The sequence below is a fragment of the Tiliqua scincoides genome, chromosome 1 (assembly GCF_035046505.1).
Source record: "Tiliqua scincoides isolate rTilSci1 chromosome 1, rTilSci1.hap2, whole genome shotgun sequence".
Lineage (NCBI taxonomy): Eukaryota > Metazoa > Chordata > Lepidosauria > Squamata > Scincidae > Tiliqua > Tiliqua scincoides.
Genome location: NC_089821.1, coordinates 31370775 through 31389556, shown reverse-complemented (window position 1 = coordinate 31389556; position 18782 = coordinate 31370775). Strand labels below are relative to the sequence as shown.

Below are 18782 nucleotides of genomic sequence, written 5' to 3'. Positions count from 1 at the left end.
GAAGCCACCAGGGACATCAGGCAGTGTTCCAGTATACCGCAGTGCCCTAAGACGTTGTGATGATAATTTTGTTTTTTTTTATATAATACTTTATTTATTACAGATACAGGTAAGGAAAATTGGATAGACTTAGGGCTAGGACTACATAGGTTACACACGAGGGTGGTGGCCATCGATTACAACAAACATTAATCCAAACGAAATTAATAATCAATACAAAAATTATCATATTCTTTAACCCAGCTGGTTAATACTTTAACATTCCATATTTTTCCTCTAACCTTATCTATCCCATCATAAAAAAAAAACACTTCAAACTTTTACTTATACACTCTTCTTACCACTAAACTAGTCTCTAAAATAAAATCTTTCTTATCTGATTCTTAATTTCTAATATGACATCTAAAAAAAAGTCTCCAATTACCATGGTATTACCTCCTTCAATATCTCTTATAACATATTATACATCATTTTCCATAACTATCCAATCAAAAAAGGCTTCAAACTTTTACTTATAGACTCTTCTTACCACTAAACTAACCTCTAAAATACAATCTCTTATCTGATTCTTAATTTCTAATATCACATCTAAAAACAAATATCTCCAATTACAATAATATTATACTTCGCTTATCCACCACATATTTATTAACCCAAAATACAGATTTAATATTTTCTCCAAAATAAATTGACATCTATAATTTATTTTATTTACCTTCTTTTTTATAAAATAACCCTTTTATTTGTCTTAATACCACTATATTTTACACAATACTTATATTCCAAAATTGCAATTCCATCTAATTTATTTCATATATTTACCACTTTAATTTTCATTATACTTATATTCCAAATTCCCTTTTCATCCACTTTAGTTTAATCTAATTAATAAAATATTTATCTTAATACCACTTAATTTCCACAATATTTATATTTCAAATTTTCATTTGCATCTATTTTAATTTAATATGTTTAAAAAAAATAAAATTCTATTTATTATTCAACCATTTCGCCCTTCTTCTTATTGTTTACTTTGTACTCTATCTTATTGGTGTTCCCTCTTAGTCCTCCTACTGGTTCTTCCACTTCTTCTTTTTCTTCTTTTTCTTCTTAAGTCCCCCCCCCCTGTTTTTCTTTCTTCTTTTTCATTCTGTTATTCTTGAATTCAATCCATAAATTCTTCCTCTTCTTGAGACAGCTTGCTCTCTGAACATTTCGTCTTTTTTCTTCCTTAAGATTCCCAGTTATTATAACAATTGCTTCTTCCATCTCGTGTCCCATTTCAAAATACTCCACTTCTTTAACTTCATCTGACATCTGATCCATTCTTTTTTCTTCTCTATTGTTTATAATCTGTTCCCGTGAGTTTACAAGGGAGGAGCTTATTTGCCCAATTTGTTCAGAGAGTTCTCTGACTTGTTGCTCCATTTCTCTTCTAAAATCCATCAGAAAGTCCACCAACAAGGCCTGGCTTTCATGATCATCTTTTAGATTTTCAAAAGCCATTTTTATCAACACCAATTCGAGCCACTTCCTGCAGGGCTACTTTCTAATTTTGTATCCAGGGCTACTTTCCAAATTTTTATATCCAAAAAAAGTCAATCAAATCCACAGTCAAATTAGGTTAGTATGCCTTTAAATGACCAAAAGATGATAATGATGTGATGATAATTTTGGAAACCCCTGCATTGTCCACAAATTATTTTAATTATCAGCCTGAGTATACCTATGTTTTTACATTATGTGTGACAGTCGCATGATTCCAAAGGCAAAACAAAAATGTATAAACCCTGTTCTAGTTAAGAAGGCTTTCCTATGGGGTCACTAGTAGGTAACTCTGTCATTGTGGGTAAATCTTGTAAAGGTGAATTGCCTCTAATGGTGGTTTTTATTTCCTGTCACTTGGCAGGTCTGCCCCACACCCAGCACCCAAAAGTGCAGGCAAGGAAAGCAGCTGCACAGCTTCCTTTTTGCTTTTATATTATGTGCTTTATTTTGTATGGATTAGGTCCACTGTGTCTGTTTTAAAACCAGTCTTAGCGAGTGATCACCGGTTCACAGCCCCTTGTGATGCAGGAACTCTCAGGCTTGGTCTTTAATGAAGTTTGCCAATTGCTAGACAATGTCTCCTTGTTTCTACTTGGAGCATGCAGGCTCCCTCCAAGGGAGAATTTTACCAGTTAATTTTGAAAGCAATAAAATTATGTTGGAAATAAGCAGGACATGGGTCACTAAGGCTGCAATTCTGGGTGTGCTTACTTGGATGTCAGTCCCACTGAAATCTGTGGCTTACTTCAGAGTACATTGAATAAGATCTGGTGGTAAAGCTGTAATATTCAGACTAGCAGGACCCACTTTTGAGAGCTGCAATGTAAGTCACATGGTACTTGTGGAAACTGTGTCATCAATGTCATAGGCCAGGGCATCTGTCTGTCTACCCATCTGGCCTCCTTTAGGAGACCAAACACCCAACAGCTGGAAAATGGCGGTTCCAGGCTGGAAATAAAAGCTTAATTTGGCAGCTTCTTAGTGGTGAGTTTCTGAATCATTCAGATTTATGTGGAAATTAAAATGGAGCCAATGTGGCTGCTGAAATTTTTTTCGGGGAGAAAAATGAGTGATTCTGCTGTTCCATGGTTACAGCAAAGATTCCGCCGATGCCCTTTCAGTTTTGCGATTGCACATGGACTGAAAAGTGTTTGTAACCTGTGACCAAAGAGGTATTATCTCTGTGATGAAAATGGGAACTACTTGTAGGGTTTTTGGCCCTCCAGGGAATACAGAGCCTCCTGTGCAGCTTTCAGTGACCAGCCAAAAGCATTTCTGCTGCCCTTTGAGTTGACTGGCTCTGCAACGGAGGCCTTTAAATCCTGCTTAATACTGTGCTGTGAGTTGTAACTTTGTTTTTGGTCTATCATCAGATTGTTTTATTTCCATTCCTATTGTTAAGAACCTTGAATGCCTCTTTACCAATAGAAATGTAGAATATAAATTATTTGATACTCGTTGGAGGACAGATTATGGCAGAGGAGTCCACAAACGAGTACATTCAACTGGTATCATGCTTCTGAAAAGGTACTTAATGGGCGACTAGTTGCATCAACATGTATTTGGGGATGATTATTCCAGTGCATATCATCTGAAAACAAATTGTAGTGTGGACAGGAGTTATCTGCATTTGAATGCATTACATTGGGTGATAGAATGTGCATCAGATTTATACTTAATGTTCTGGATTGAACAAATAATAAGCGTGGAGAAGCCTCCATATGCACCATTTTCATTATCAGTTATCATTAGCTGGATTGAAATGCTGGAATCTGGAACATTGTTTACTCCTCTTCCTCCAGGAAGCTCAAATTGACATGGTAGCCTAACATCCAACTTCTGACAGCTAGATTAAGCTGTGAGATGGCCAGTCTAGTGGATCTCCCACATCCAAGACCAACCTGCAGCCATAGTATTATGTACTTAACAGCTACTACTTGGAGGTATCTGCTGATGATTCTGTCCATTGTCATGTGAACCAATGTTGCATTGGTTCCAACCCTAATGCTGCTATTTATATGACCCACCTCTTAAATTGGGCAAAGTGGGAATTGCACTGATATAACTGCGGTAAGATGAAAGAACACAAATCATTATTTGTATCTACAGATCTGTTATCCCTGTGCTCTCCCCGTGCCCTTTGTTTTGCTTCACAAGCAGAAAGCTTATAGCGAGGCAAGCAGCCTGCAGCCTAGAATGGAGACTAAAAGCGAACAGGAAGCTGGAAGTGAATGTTCACTATCAGTCTCCTAGGCTTGCCTTGCTATAAGCTTTCTGCTTATAGCATTTGTTCAAGCAAAACACTTTCTCTCTTCATGCAATAAAACCAAACTAAGAAATTGGGGCATGGGGAACTTCAGGGATAGGGTCCCCTCTTATCCATGGCTTCCTATATCCACAGGGGTGGGCAGGAATATATCCCCTGAGGATACCAGGAGATATCTGTACTACATCTTCTTTTAAATTTCTAACTTTATTAGGACAACAAGTGTGGTGTATATAAGAAAAAGCAAGAGAAAACACACATTATTAGTGAGATGCCTGTACTATATCTAATAAGCCATTTGTTGATTGATAATCTTGCTAGTCCTTGTAGGTGACAATGGAATGGTGAGTTTTGTTGCTGTAAGGAGGCTTATCTTAAATCTAGAATCATTCCCGTTAAGCAATGTGATGAAAGAAGGACATGTGAAATATCCTTCTATGAAAAGAGCTTTTTGTTTGTGGCATCCTGGAGCAGTGCCTTCCATGAGCAGTAGCGATGCTGGGAGGGGGGAGGGTCACAAGGTTCACAGGACCCCAGGGAACATTCTTCGTGGGGGGCAGCAATATCACCCCCACTGCAGAAGTTGGGGTCCTGCCCCACTTGCTTGCCCCTGTGTCCCCTCTGAATGTGACAGGAGCTGTGCTCCGGTTGCATCTGGAGGGTGTTCTGAGGTCTTCAGGAGGCAGTCCTTTTTTGATATACTCTTCATATAGACCAGGGCTCATCAGATCCTGGTCTGTGGGCCAGATCCTGCATTTGCCAAAATCCCTCAGCTCCATGAGCAGCACTTGCTGTTCCACTGCTCTGCTGCTTCATTCTTCACCCATGTGGGCATAGGAATGCTCTGGGCAGTCATGTCTATGACCCACATCCCAGCAAGCTTTGCACCTGGATGTGTGGGCCATAGACATGACTACCCAGAGCATCCCTATGGCCCACATGGGTGAAGAACAAAACATCAGAGCAGTGGAACGGTGAATGCTGCTCGGGACGGGGGGGGGGGAGGCTTGTTCCACAGTGGTCTCCAGTTTGGAAACCTCTAATAGACTACAGACTGAGAATACAAATTTTTAACTCCTTGTGATGGTGTCATGGCTTAAACTGCTTTCTGATGTTCAGGTGTTTTGCCCACTAGACATCATAGGGACTGGTTGGTTGTAGAGGAGGCTCTGGATATTTCTGTCCTGAAATCCATCCATGGTGTGCTGTTCCTTCTCCTCTCTCCCAGCAGTTAATTGTTTTTTGTTAATGTGTAACTAGATTTTGTACGACTTTGGGAACTAGGGTCTGTTTTCCTAAGGAGATGCACAATTCTTTTGGTTTTTTTTCATATTTTATAGCCTTAGCCCAAGGCAGGGTGGGATGTTGGTTGTTTCAGGACATTGACTAGCATTTTATCTTTGTAGGAGGATAAACATAAATTTAACTCTAGTTACTAAGTTTTGATCGCATTTATATAAAGTTAGGCAGTACAGTATTAGGGTGACTTTTGTTTAAGTGTGGTGTATATAAAATTATTAGTAATAAATAATGGCTTACATAGATGCTGAGCATTACAAAAAAAAATGACTGCTTGAATAAAAGTGAAACTAATTGCTGCCTCTTTTTGTTTTAGGAGAGAATCTCATCCATGCCTTATCTGAAATTTGGGATAACTTCTTCACAGAGACTCTTCCTACCCTCCAAGCTATATTTTATCCTGTCCAGGTAAGTCTCGTTAAGCTTTTCAGATAATATGGTTAAAATTTCTCAAAAGTTGCTGTTCCTTAAAACTGTTGAGTAACACAAGTCTCCAGTCTTGTGAAGAATGAATTCCCCTGCTCCCTACAGTTTCCCCATTTGCTTTTCTTGAGGAAAGGTTCTTCTGCATGAAGTTCCGCAGGAATGAAGCTTCCTTGAAGTTCTTTGAATCAGCAGCACTGCAGAAAGACCCCCATGGTCAAAAGACAAATTATTCTGTGTGTTCCTTGTTGTCCTCACAAGGGTCCAGCAAGAAAAATTGCTCCTAGCTAGTCCATCTGCTTAGATTGGAATGAACCAGTTGTTTGAGTATCCAAGCCTAGGTCAGAGAGCAGATGGACATGCCCAGTTGATTGCAAACTATCAAGTCAAATGGACCAATGAGATCCCTAGTTTTCTTACAATCAAGCATAAGTATACTTAGATGTGTTCTGCTCACTTCCTAGGGATCAGTGAGGTGTGATAGACTCTTCAAGCTGACTTTGGAGTAAGTGCCAGATAGAACAGTGAGATTTACACACATTAGGAAATGATTTTGCTTCTAAGTTTGCCTGTGATCTCCTGCTTACATTTTTGCTTAAGGTTTGCACCGGGACACGGCCAACGCCCAAGCCATTTCCCAAGACTGCTTGTTTTATATCTATCTTCTTGCTTTATCCAACCTCCCACTACATAGTTTAAACAAACTCTATATTTTAACCTATTGTCTGCCTCCAGCTGGTAGAACTCAGTCAATCCCAGTCCTCCAAAACTCTGAGTTACATAATATAGCCTTACATTTGTGGGGAATTGCAACGTAATTGAAAGAGAGACTTTCATCCTCTCTCTGCCTGTCTTTGGCCTCATGGACAAAGGGGCAGTGGAGTCTACTGATGTTGACCCTGGCATTAAGGACAGATCTGAGGAAAAGAAGGGTGGCACCAGTATCTGGATTCTCCATCCCCATCACCACAGACATACAGGAAAAAGAGAACTGAGCTTTAAACCACAATTTCTCCAGATGTACTGCAAAGTTTGTTTGTCCAGCCACTGAGACTTAAACAAGGAGTCATCTCTCTCACTTAGCCAAATAGGATAAACACTGTGTGCAAGTGTACTAGAATTTGAATGACTGTCTCCTGGCACCTTTTTAAAGACTACCAAATTTTTATTGTGGAATAACGTTGAGTGGACCAGAATTCATTTTATTCGCTCCATTTAGTATTATCCTAGGTTGGCAGATATGTAAAATGTAGGTACAGGAAGAAGAAAATGAGGTTGCGGTGTAATGCGTGCAGGAGACATGCATCTAAGCATGCATATTTGGTGCTAGGTGGAGAGCAAGGGGCTAGACCAGTAACATGACCAGTAACATGGCTGTTTGCAGGACTGATGGCAAGAGGCCATAGATTTACAGGCCAAGAAGGCCACATTTTTCATTGAACCATACAATCGCTCCCCCCTCCCCCCCAAAAATTGGTCCATTGAGTCAAACTCAAAATTTGAATGGAGTCTTGTTTACTGTTTAAATTCAAATGTAGTTTTCATGCCTCCATGTAGATGAAAGTTTTTCAGCTCCAAATCTTGCTCAAACAGCATATATGTCCTGTGACCATAGCACCTCCCTGGAGTCTTGAGTTTGGAAAAAAACATCCAAAAATCCTCACAGGATTAGGCTCAATCTAGGAAACAGACCAATGAGTCAATGGACCAGCCATGCTAGTTACTGCATCCTCAACAGGAAGGACTCCACGAGAGGTCCTCAACCAGCCATTGAGTCATCCCACCTAAGAATCCCATTGGGTTCTGCAGGGCAAGAATGTATAAAAATCTTGAGTACTAGGGCTCTGTGTTTGTTTCACTGATCATCCATTCCTGCTTTGCTGTCTGTTTCGATTGTTAACCGTGGTACTACAACCTGCTTGCCTCATTCCAACCTCTGAAAAGTACTGTGCCAGCCACACTCAAGGTTGGTAACACCTCCTTTTTCTTTCCTCTCTCCCTGAGTGCTTCCAAAGCTACAGGTTAGTCAGCTAGTTGATTCCCCTTTTGAAAACTTGAGCATATTGGTGGGCAAGAGGGTTTGTGATGGGAGAGATCAGTTTACCTAACCCAAGTGGGTGAAGTGCATTCGGGATCCAATTACAGTACAGGCAAGGGGTGAGGCTAATTAGAACCAAGGAGTCCTTGGTTCAGGCTGCAGACAGCAGTTTGCAGCAGCCTGAACCACCAAAACCTTTCTCCATTCTCTCCCACTAACTTCCCATTTCCCTTCCTCCTTTTTTCTCCTTGGTACCTGAAAGCCTTCTGTTACCTTCACCCTGCTTCTTCAGGAAGCCCAGCAAATCACCCTACGTCCCTTCTCTCTCCTTGTTTTCCCCTCTGTGCTCCATCTTCTCTCTTCCCTTCTCTTGGTCTCCCCTCCTTCTCAGTGCTTTCCCCAGAGTTCCGTTGTGTGTGACTATTGGCTTTAGAATTCACTCTGTTTAGATTAAATGCGTGAGCTACTTCAGTTAGACCCACTTTGACCCCTGGCCATTTTTTAGCCCTGTGGTGAACTTCTGTGTACAGTCACTCTGTTTTTCTTTCACCACCAAATTATACAGTTGCGCCATTGGCCCTGCACATGATTGTTCCCTCCCCCCATGTGCACATGTTACTTGTCTTTTAAAAAGCACTGCCAGTAACACAACATCACCTCCCTTTCTATCTGTATCTCTGCCAATTGAGGATAACACTTAACAGATTCAAGGAAGAGCACTGTGGCCATGAAACCTTAAACTTGTTAGTTTTAAGTTTCCAAGAGATCGTTGGGATTGTTGCTATAGTGTAACAGGGCTTTCCCTCTAAGAATATAAAGTTTCTCTCTTCTCATGGACACGGATGTACTCTAGATGGGGAGCCAGATATTTGGATGAGCGGAGAGAAAGAAGAGATGGCTAAAAATATCACCGTGCTGCTAAGGCAGCATGAAATCTAGTCTTTTAGCACTGAATGTAAAAATTTCTGGATCATAAGAACAGCCCCACTGGATCAGGCCATAGGCCCATCTAGTCCAGCTTCCTGTATCTCACAGCGGCCCACCAAATGCCCCAGGGAGCACACCAGATAACAAGAGACCTGCATCCTGGTGCCCTCCCTTGCATTGGCAGTATGACATAGCCCATTTCTAAAATCGGGAGGATGCACATACACAGCATGGCTTGTAACCCGTAATGGATTTTTCCTCCAGAAACTTGTCCAATCCCCTTTTAAAGGCATCCAGGCCAGATGCTGTCACCACATCCTGTGGCAAGGAGTTCCACAGACCAACCACACGCTGAGTAAAGAAATATTTTCTTTTGTCTGTCCTAACCCTCCCAACACTCAATTTTAGTGGATGCCCCCTGGTTCTGTTATGTGAGAGTGTAAAGAGTATCTCTCTATCCACTTTATCTTTCCCATGCATAATTTAGTATGTCTCAATCATGTCCCCCTTCAGGTGTCTCTTTTCTAGGCTGAAGAGGCCTTTCCTCATAAGGAGGGTGCCCCAGCACAGTAATCATCTTAGTCGCTCCCTTTTGCACCTTTTCCATTTCCACTATGTCCTTTTTGAGATGTGGCGACCAGAACCGGACACAATACTCCAGGTGTGACCTTACCATAGATTTGCACAATGGCATTATAATATTAGCCGTTTTGTTCTCAATACCTTTTCTAATGATCCCAAGCATAGAATTGGCCTTCTTTACTGCCTCCACACATTGGATTGACACTTTCATCGACTTGTCCACCACCACCCCCGCTCTCCTGATCTGTCACAGACAGCTGACATTTGCCCTTGGTGGTGGTGCTCACACATTTTACACCTAGGCATTCTTACCAAAACACAGGAAATATAAATGTTCATTGAGAAGAGGGTGGAACCAGAGTTTGCAATTTTAGACAGATTTATCTACTTTTAATACATTAATGGAATAGAGTATGAGGGCAATGGTTTATTTCAGCAGTTCCCTATCTCTGTGGGAGTTTGAGAACCACTGTAAGGAGGGGTGAAAGAAATGACATCATCACTATGATTGCATTGCTGCCATGGTTAAAAGTTTTCTTGTTTTACCTATCGGAGGCAGCAGCGGCCTCCTGGGGGGTTTGAGGACCCCACTGAAGCGCTCCCAAAGTCTCCAGACTGCTGAAAATAGTAAAAAAAAAAATAAAAAATACCACTTTCAGCTTTGCAACAAAAACTGGAAGTAGCCATTTTTTAAACTATTTTCTGAAGTTTTTGAAGAGGAATCTTCAGGTTGCCTGAAACCCCCTCCCCCCAGAGGGCTGGTGCTGCTTCAGATAAGTAAAAAAAACAACAAAAAACTTGTTTGCCCCCGACAGTACTACTGCCTTTGCGTCACTGCCTTCACCATCACCGCTGCCGTTTATGGGGGCAGAAACGGGGCTTCCCTGGTTGGGGTGTTGTGACACCCTAGTCTGGAGACCTCTGGTCTCTTTGCACCCATGCAGCTAACATCTCCAAAAGCAGACGGGATCTTGCACAAGAACAAGATTTCTGCACTCTTTTGCCTCTTTTCCTTTCGCCCTGTATTGTTTTGCATGATGTTCCATTACAAATTCTGCAAAAGCTCACAGTTTGCCAGAGGAACAAATTGACACTTCAAATGAGAGGATGCAGGAAAAGAGAGCATTGGGCCCAAGACTGGTGATTAATTTTCAAACTATGGTTTGTACCTATACTTTTTTCCAATCCTTTTTCAAAATCCATTCCCTCTCTGCCTGTGCAAATCCATTTTTGCTCTCTGTTCCCTTCCACCCCCACCAACTTTTTGTTTTCAATCAAACTTTCAGCACATCATTTCTCTGTGAATATATTATTTTCTGGCCTGCTGCACAGTGTTGGGTACACAACTTGGCCCTCATACCATAAAGTTTGGAGACCCTGATCTAACTATTGAGTAACTTTTAAATGGGTATTATAAAAAAACCTACTACATACTAGTGTTTATTATTTGATTTTGAGCTAATTAGTTATTTGATTTTTTCTGTAAACTGCTTGGAATATTTTTGTTGAAAAGTGGTGTACAAATATTCTTAACAGTAATAATATTCTTTTCGGAAAACATCAGGAAGGAGGCAAAGGATTTCCAAACAAAATTTTTCTTCTTCTCTGTCCTGATGATTTCAACCATCTTTTAGATCCTCAATCTTTGTTGCATTTACACTGTGCTTTATTGTGCTTTACGCTGCGGGACCCACAAGATTAAAAAAAAAAAATCTTCTAAGATCTAAATAATAGACAACTTATTTTGAGCACCAAGGAAGTGAAATATTGTCTAGGCTACAGTGGAGATGGAGGGACACAGGGGCAGTTCGAAGTGGGGGCAGAGTGAAATCTTTAGAAAGCTAAATGCACTTTACTTTTCTTGCCTTTGTAGCTGTTCTTGGCAAACTCGTATTGACCGGTTTGATTCTTTTCTTCCAGCTACAAAATGTCAATAGGAAACTGTGTCATATAATCCTTTTCAAACTGACATTTTCCAAAAGGGCTGGAAGAATGGAAATGCAGGCTTTCTTCTTGGTACAAATATACTAATCTTCTATGGTATGTTTCTCTCTCGCTCTCTCCCTCCCATCATGCTGCCTTTCTCATCCCACCCCATCTCTATCTTCCTCCTGTACTTGCAATAGATGCTCGAAGGTATGTGTGGGAATGCAAGCAAGTGAAATGAAGCCACTTTAGAAATTCTTTGTTTCTTGCTTCTGAAGTGATGTGCATCTAATCCTCAGTGGAAGTAAGGTAGAATTTTCTCCCTTTATGTAAGCCTCATTCATGTGTTATCAAAGTCCACCCCAATGGGAGAGGAATGGCCACACCCATATGTCCCTCATCTGTAGGGATAGGCCCTGAACCGAAGAAAATCCACAAGATGGTGAGAGTCTCCCATCAGCTGGGTGCATTATACCCATTTTCCTAATGCAAGAAAAGGGTTTGGGGGTCCCAATTCAGGATTGGGATGCCCATTTGGCAAGAACTAAATTGCACCTTATACTTCTTAATGGTCTTCACTGTATTCTTTAACAAGAATTCCCAAGTTCTTGTTGAATAGGAACACTAATGGATGTTGGAGATGAGAGTGATTGACAGGCAACTTAAAAACTGGGGTTGGAGACAGAGAAATGCTAAGGTAGCTTCATTTTTAGGTCAAGGATGGAACCAGCAGGGAGTCCTGAACAAGAATTATGTTGTCTGGGTACTTGTGTAATACCTTATCAAATGCAAAGCTTCCATGAGAAAGGAGAGCGTCTGATCGCTGTAATATGAGTTATTAGCTTGGGAATAATGAGTGTAAGGACCTGATGATGAAGTTATCTCTATGTGTTTCAGTAAGTGCTGTTCTTGCACCATCAGCTGCAGCCCTCCAAACAATGCAAGTGTGAAATGACTCCTTAATAAGCAACTAGTTCCTTTTAGAGATTAGCTTAATTGGCCATTGTTAGAACTAGTGGCTGTAATTGCTTGTCAGAATTACTGTATTTTAAACACCAACACAATGGAGGAACATAATAAAAATGAAATGAGAGATGCATAGGGCATCTCTCTAACATAAGGTGAGCCCAGCATTTTGCTGTAATGACAAGTGCATATATTGGCTCACTGAATGCTGACTCAACTATCAGTCTTGGCCCTCTGTCACATTGGCAAAGGCATGTAGGTATGTCTTCTATATTTTAAGTGATCCATGCATGTTTATATGCTAACCCGTTTATCATCCTATTAGTTTAAAAAAAAAACAACCAGAAACATTTTTAAAATGAGTACAAATACTCTGAAATTGCAGTGGGCAGGCCTCATGTCAACATCACAGACATTGGCCATTTAATATTATACACAGACAGATCTTGCTGGGTTTTTTCCCCCAGAGGAGGAATATTCCTGCAGAGGAATAGTTCTGTTTGAAATGAATGTAAGGAGTCTACTTGCTACCTTGCCCCCTCTGTTCCATACATGTTACATCTGTCATCTTCATAAGTGCCTCTTCCTTTAAGATACCACTTCTTGTCTGTGGACACTCTATTTTAAAAGTGACTTTTCCATGCAATATTATGCAGCAATAGTTTCCTCCCACCCAACTCATGCCTTGCTGGCTGCCTGGCTTATGTAAAGGGATCATAGCACAAATATATTGCAAGATTTTCCTTTCAGTGTGAACGTAACTGCTGTGTTAAATTGGACTCAGTTATAGAAGTAACGTTACAAACGTTGTAAAGGTATGAGGTAGAATGCTTACCAATAACTTGGCTGTAGTGTAATTATTCCCAAATAGTTGTTTGAGATCCACAGATACTTTGGGGAATGGAAATATTGGCTGGAGGAAGAATGTAGGAGTTGATAGAATGACTTTGTCTCAGGACCACTTGTCTCCAGTAGATAGCAGAACCAGGGTGTAATAACACAGGCCTACAAAATTGAGGGTCAGAAAAGTTTTTCCCAAACTTTATGGTAGTTTGATATGAATTTGGGGTGCTGATTCTAAAAATGGCATCGGTTTTGCCCTATCACGTCTAAGTTTTGGAGATATAGTATAGCCTCATTAGTGAATGGTTCAAGCAGCTTCCTCATGAGGAAGCTGCTTGAACCATTCACTAAAGAGGCTATGCTGTGTCTCCAAAACTAGACATGATAGGGCAAAATGGATGCCATTTTTGAATCGGCACCCCAAATATACCCAGGAATTGGTGTAACATTTAAGGAAGCAAAATGTGTGTTGGCCTGTGTAATGGGATCCAGTGTAACTGCTGCTGTGAACCCATATCTGCATTCTCTTGCATTGCACAGCTAGAATGAGAATTCCACAAGAACACTATAGTCCTAATCTGTGAATAAGTCCCATTAATTTCAGAAAGACTTTTCCACAAACAATTCAAGATGGTTTAATTTATTGAAAAAATTGGCATGGCTTTACATAATCTGCAAGAAAAGGATCTAGGCTTAATTTAACACTCAGGAAATTGGTTTTTAAAAATAATAATTTCATTAAGAGTTTGTTCTTGCTGTATGTATTTCTTGAAGTTTGTGCCTGGAAAAAATGGGAAACGTTTGGAAATGGGAAAATAGGTTGAAGTGGCAAGACTGTGATCCTTATTGTGTGTTGCAAAGATTATTTGGGGTTATATATTCTGTTTAGAAGTACAAAGCTGGCAACAAAGCCTAGCAAGCCCAAACAGTTGCTAGCAAGTGTGACCATGCAGTCTTTATTTCTGAGGTAATAATTTGTTTTGGGTCCTGAAGTCTGTCTGGGGAAAATGGGTATGAGTGAAAATGAGGAACTAAGACTGCAATCCTGTATATGCTTACCTGAGAGTAAGCCCCATGGTTCACAGAAGGACCTATGTCTGAGTAAACATGGATGGTATGGTCTAGTTAGTAGTTCACAACATTTGCAATGCATTTGTCCAGTTCCCACATGGTGGGAGACCTAAACTATGAGAATGAACCTCTGTGGGCTTCAGTGTTCCCACCGCAGCTCCTCCTCCTTTCACACATACTAAAAGGAAATAAAAAGCTTTTACTTCAAGTTTTAGCTAACCCATATATTCCTTAGTCTGTACGCCATGCAGAACTGGGGTTCACAAAAGTAAAATCTTTGTTGCTTCACCCTCTTGTGTGCCATAAGGGAGGAGGGAGCATGTGAGTTAGTAGCTACCAGGACACCTCAACCGGTCATTCTAAGAGTACTTTCATAACACCATCACCAATAAGTTTCTTTCATAAAGCCAGTGTGGAGGTGGGAGGAGACTTGAGGAGGGCATTGGTGAACAGGGATGTGCTTCAACCTTTCTGCACCTCTCTGCCAATGCATCTCCCTTGGATGTTTTATCATTCCCTTCTCTCCCCTTCGTCACCCCAGAAGCAGAAGTGAGCACAAATTGGGCAGAAAATATCTTCTACAGGAGTGGCATGTTCAGGTGGGAATGTGTAGGTGGTATGGGGCTTAAACACCTCAGCCCTCTCATGGGACTCTTCTCCCAGCAAGTGGCCCTACTTTTTTGTTACCTTGGCAAATATAGGCCATGTGTTTGCTGAGATAACACCTTGTTCCCACTCTGGCTATTTAAAGCCCTACAGTTCACTTTAAAGAAACTATCGTTCAGCATGTGTTCATTTTACAAGATTAAATGACTGAGCTCAAACATGTGCATTTACAAAGCTAATGTTGTGATCCAGTAGAAACCTGAACTTTTACAATTCTGTCCTGGCCACATTTTTTTTTTCTTTTTGCCCGTAAACACCCCCTGATGCTTAAAGAAGGCAACACATATTTGGAATAGCAAGTCCAGCTTCAGGGTTATTGCCTTTAGTTCTCATTTGCATTTTGATGAAGCTGCTAATTGTGGCATTAACCCCATTATGAATTGATGATTAACAAACATTGATTCCCTCTAGTCAGAGATTTGCTTCATTGGTTATGGGGTGGTTAGCTATACACCCATTCCCATGGGAGAATACAGGGCACAGTTCAACTTGTGAAAGAAGAGGTCAGAGGCCCGGCACTAAACAAAGCCTTGGGAAGGGTTGAGAGGCAGTTTGGAGCTGCTTCATCTTGGCATCAGCTGGTTTAAGGCAGTAACAAACTCTTGCAAATATGCCCATAATATTGGTTAATGAAATCCTGGATCTGTTTCAACCATGTTTAAATGTGCTAAAAAATAAAATCTAGTGTTTGTAATAGCCTTAAAAAAAAATCTTAAAATGAACTGAAAAGGACAGGACACCCTCAAATAACAAATTCTGTTATTGATTTCCAAACTTTGTGTTTTGAGCCCTCAATTACCTTTCTTTGAAAAGGATACCAATAGATAGCTTAGAACCCAACCTTATCCAACTTTCCTGCGCTGATGCAGCCATGCCAACAAGGCGTGCACTGCATCATGTAGCAGGAGGGGGGCAGTCACGGAGGTGTCTTCAAGGTAAGGAAATGCCTGTTCTCTTGCCACCTGCATTGGTGCTGGAAAGTTGGATGGGAACTCTTAGCCTGCTTACTAGGATATGTTCTGATAACATATACTCTTACAACAGCAGATTTACCCCTCCACCCAAATACCTGAAGCAAAGTTTAGGGTTCCTCGGAAGGCCAGGCAGCTGCAATGTCTTCATTTGTAATGCATTCTCTTGCTATGCTTTCTTGTTCCTCTGTGATATGCATTTAAATAATGGGCGCTATTTACGAATGTCCTGCTATAAATTTGGTTGAATGTATCCCCGTGGGTACTGACTTGAGTGTGTATGCATTTCAGGGTCAAGAATTGACTATTCGTCAGATTTCCTTGCTTGGCTTCCGAGACTGGGTCTTGTTAAGATTGAAGCTGGATGACATTCTACCTCAGGTTCAAACCAAAGTCCCACCTTCCATTGTCCAGATGCTGCTGATTTTACAGGTGGGAGATGACATATTTTTTCCCTTTCTTCTATATATGCTTTGTTTAGATTACTAACAAATGGGTGGGAAGACTTGGAGAGGTCTGTGTATACCTGAAGGAGTAAAAGTTGTACAGTTTGAAGAGGAACTGAGACAGTCCCAGAAGTGGCTTTATGGAACCCCTGGTTGAAAAGTCCATCTTAAAATCTGCAGGGTTGATGAAAGAGATACATATCTGTAAGAACTCAGGCAATTTAGGAATTGGCATGGCTGATTCAAGCTCTCTTGAACTGTGTGCCTCTTAGTTACCATTAGCTTAGTTAACAGTTTCCTGACCAAGGCTGAAATCCTATCCAAGCTTTCCTGGAAGTAAGCCCCATTGAACACAATAAAACTTACTTTGGAGTAGACATGTATAAGATTATGCTGTAGTTATCGTATTTCATTCAGGGGGCAATCCTAACCCCTTATGCCAGTGCTTTCCAGCACTGGCATAGCGGTGCCAATGGGACAGGTGCTGCATCCTGAAGCTGGGTGTAACTCACGGAGGCTTCTTCAAATTGAGGGAATGTTTGTTCCCTTATCTTGGAGCTGCATTGCCCTTATGCCAGTGCTGGAAAGCACTGACATAAGGGGTTAGGATTGCACCCTTAATGTGTTTATAGTGCTTAGCTTGTTATAAACTGCTCAGAGTCTGTATGTACGAATAGTGGAAATAAGTAGTTCAAGTAAAATAAGCAGAAGTAGAATTGCTGCTTGCTTCAGGTTGGGGTTGTGTTGGGGGATGTTCATGACTGGGCACTGACTGCAATGGTCATCTAGCAAGGAACATATTTTCAGCTTTTCAACTCCACCCCCACGTCTGAGTTGGAGAGTGCTGTATGATCAGTCAAACACGGTAGGTAATTATATACTATGGCTTCCCTTTTTCTTAAGTCCTTTTCTTCCTTTCAGTAGCAGAATGACATACTCCTGAAGCAAGTGTATGTGTTCATATACGCACCCTGAGGTGTATGTTGAAATGTGTGCATTTGATTATTTTGCTACAGGGTGTCCACGAGCCTACAGGTCCCAGTAAGGTGTTCATGCAGTTGGAAGAGCTGGTGAAACGGCTGGTCTCGCCATACCTTGGTCTGTGTGAAGAACACTGCTTCCCTGACAGCACCTGTGCCCTGGGTAAGATGCAGAAGGATCTTTTGTGAATTGGTGTAACTTGGGAATTCGTGCCAGGCAGATAATGGAAAAGGAGTCTGGAGGCAGTCAATTTTTTTCCAGTAGAAGGGATCCACCAATGCCCAAAGAATATACGGTCATCCCACAATTGCCTCTGTACTCGATCAAAATCCACAATCCGTGTTTGACCAGACAGCAAAAAAAAGAAAAAAAAGAAAAAAAAAGAAATGTGTGTGCCCCCAAATGTGTGTGCTGCCTCTATCTTACTGCTTCCAACTTTGTTGGAAACTACAGACTGTCTCTTTGCAATGAGAAAGATCCAATCAATTTGCAGCGCTGTGCAAAAGATGTTGAGAACCAAAGCTTAAAGCGTCTCTGAACGGATACTGATCAATGCTGCCTTTTAATATAATTTGGGTGTATGCATTTAACCTTCATTTCTTTTTTTCTTGAACCTTATTGAGCGATAATAAAACATGTACAATTATTTGGAAGCTGCCTCTGTAGGTGCTTAAAGCCTTGTCTAAGCAAGCAAAGCATCTGGCACAATGTGACTTTATTTCTTGCAGCTGGAGTGCTTAACTCGGTGGTTCTCAAGCATTTTAGTGCCGGGACCCACATTTTAGAATGACAATCTGTCGGTTCCCACCGGAAGTGATGTCACAAACCTGGAAGTGATAATCAATTTAGGCTTCAAACCTAAGCTACAAACAGCCAAAGGTTCCATTACATCATGCACTCATGCTGTTATTTTGCCTAGTTCAGAATTAAAACATTCCAGCTCGGAAATCAAAGCAGAACATAGATTTGGATCCTTCTCCAATCACACAGTCCTCTCCCCTTTCCATCTTCCCACCTACTCAGGGTGAAGCGCCATGCCTCTCCCCTGCTCTGCCCAGCTGCTCTATACCCTGTATTTTCAATGGCAGCTGAGCTCATTGCTGCATGACCCACCTGAAATTGGCTCGTGACCCACCTAGTGGGTCCTGACTCACAATCTGAGAAATGCTGGTTTACTGGTTTCACAGAACACCCCACTGTTCCTTTAACATCATCAGGACCCCCACCTAATTCTGGTCTGACGTATCTTCAATAATAGTTGTTATTGAGGTTGTCTTGTTAGGTCATAATTATGGTGGCCTGCCTATTTTTGGAGTGTTATTGGCAAGTACTTTGGCAAGTAACTTATTACTGAGAGTAAGTTATGTGTTCAGATTAATAGTCCATCTAATTCACAATACCCTGGTTGATAGCAGCTCCATAAAGTCTGGGCAAAGATTTTTGCTAGTCTTACTTCCTGAAGATGGTTAAACTTGTATACCCAAAACATGCTCTCACATAGAACAATATAATTCCAGGGGGAGGTGACAAACTTTTGTAATGGCACTCTTTGTCCCAGTAATATATAAAAGAAGGAAAAGATTAAACTCCATAAAATCATTCAAAGCTTTGGTGCAGAAAAGTACAGCTGTCTGCACTCTGACTTCAGCCATTGGAAGCTGTGTATTTTAGCTAGTGCTACACCAATGAGAGCAGTATACCCTGGGTAGCTCAGGGTCAACCATTTGTTACCATGAAATGCTTTGGGAGTCAGAATAGTGGGTAGAGCAATTTACCCAAGACATCTTCTTCAGCAAGAAGCTTGTAGTTCCCAAGGATAACTTGCAACA

The 18782-nt window shown here is 41.0% G+C and overlaps 1 protein-coding gene across 1 annotated transcript in view; it reads left to right on the top strand.

Annotated features, from left to right (window-relative positions):
* PRR5L (proline rich 5 like) overlaps nt 1-18782 on the top strand; it is an 80366-nt gene that overhangs the window by 46579 nt on the left and 15005 nt on the right. Inside the window, exons 6-8 of the mRNA XM_066636423.1 lie at nt 5430-5521; nt 15818-15958; nt 16989-17115. Of these exons, the coding sequence (XP_066492520.1) occupies nt 5430-5521; nt 15818-15958; nt 16989-17115 (360 nt within the window). The remainder of the gene's footprint in view (nt 1-5429; nt 5522-15817; nt 15959-16988; nt 17116-18782) is intronic.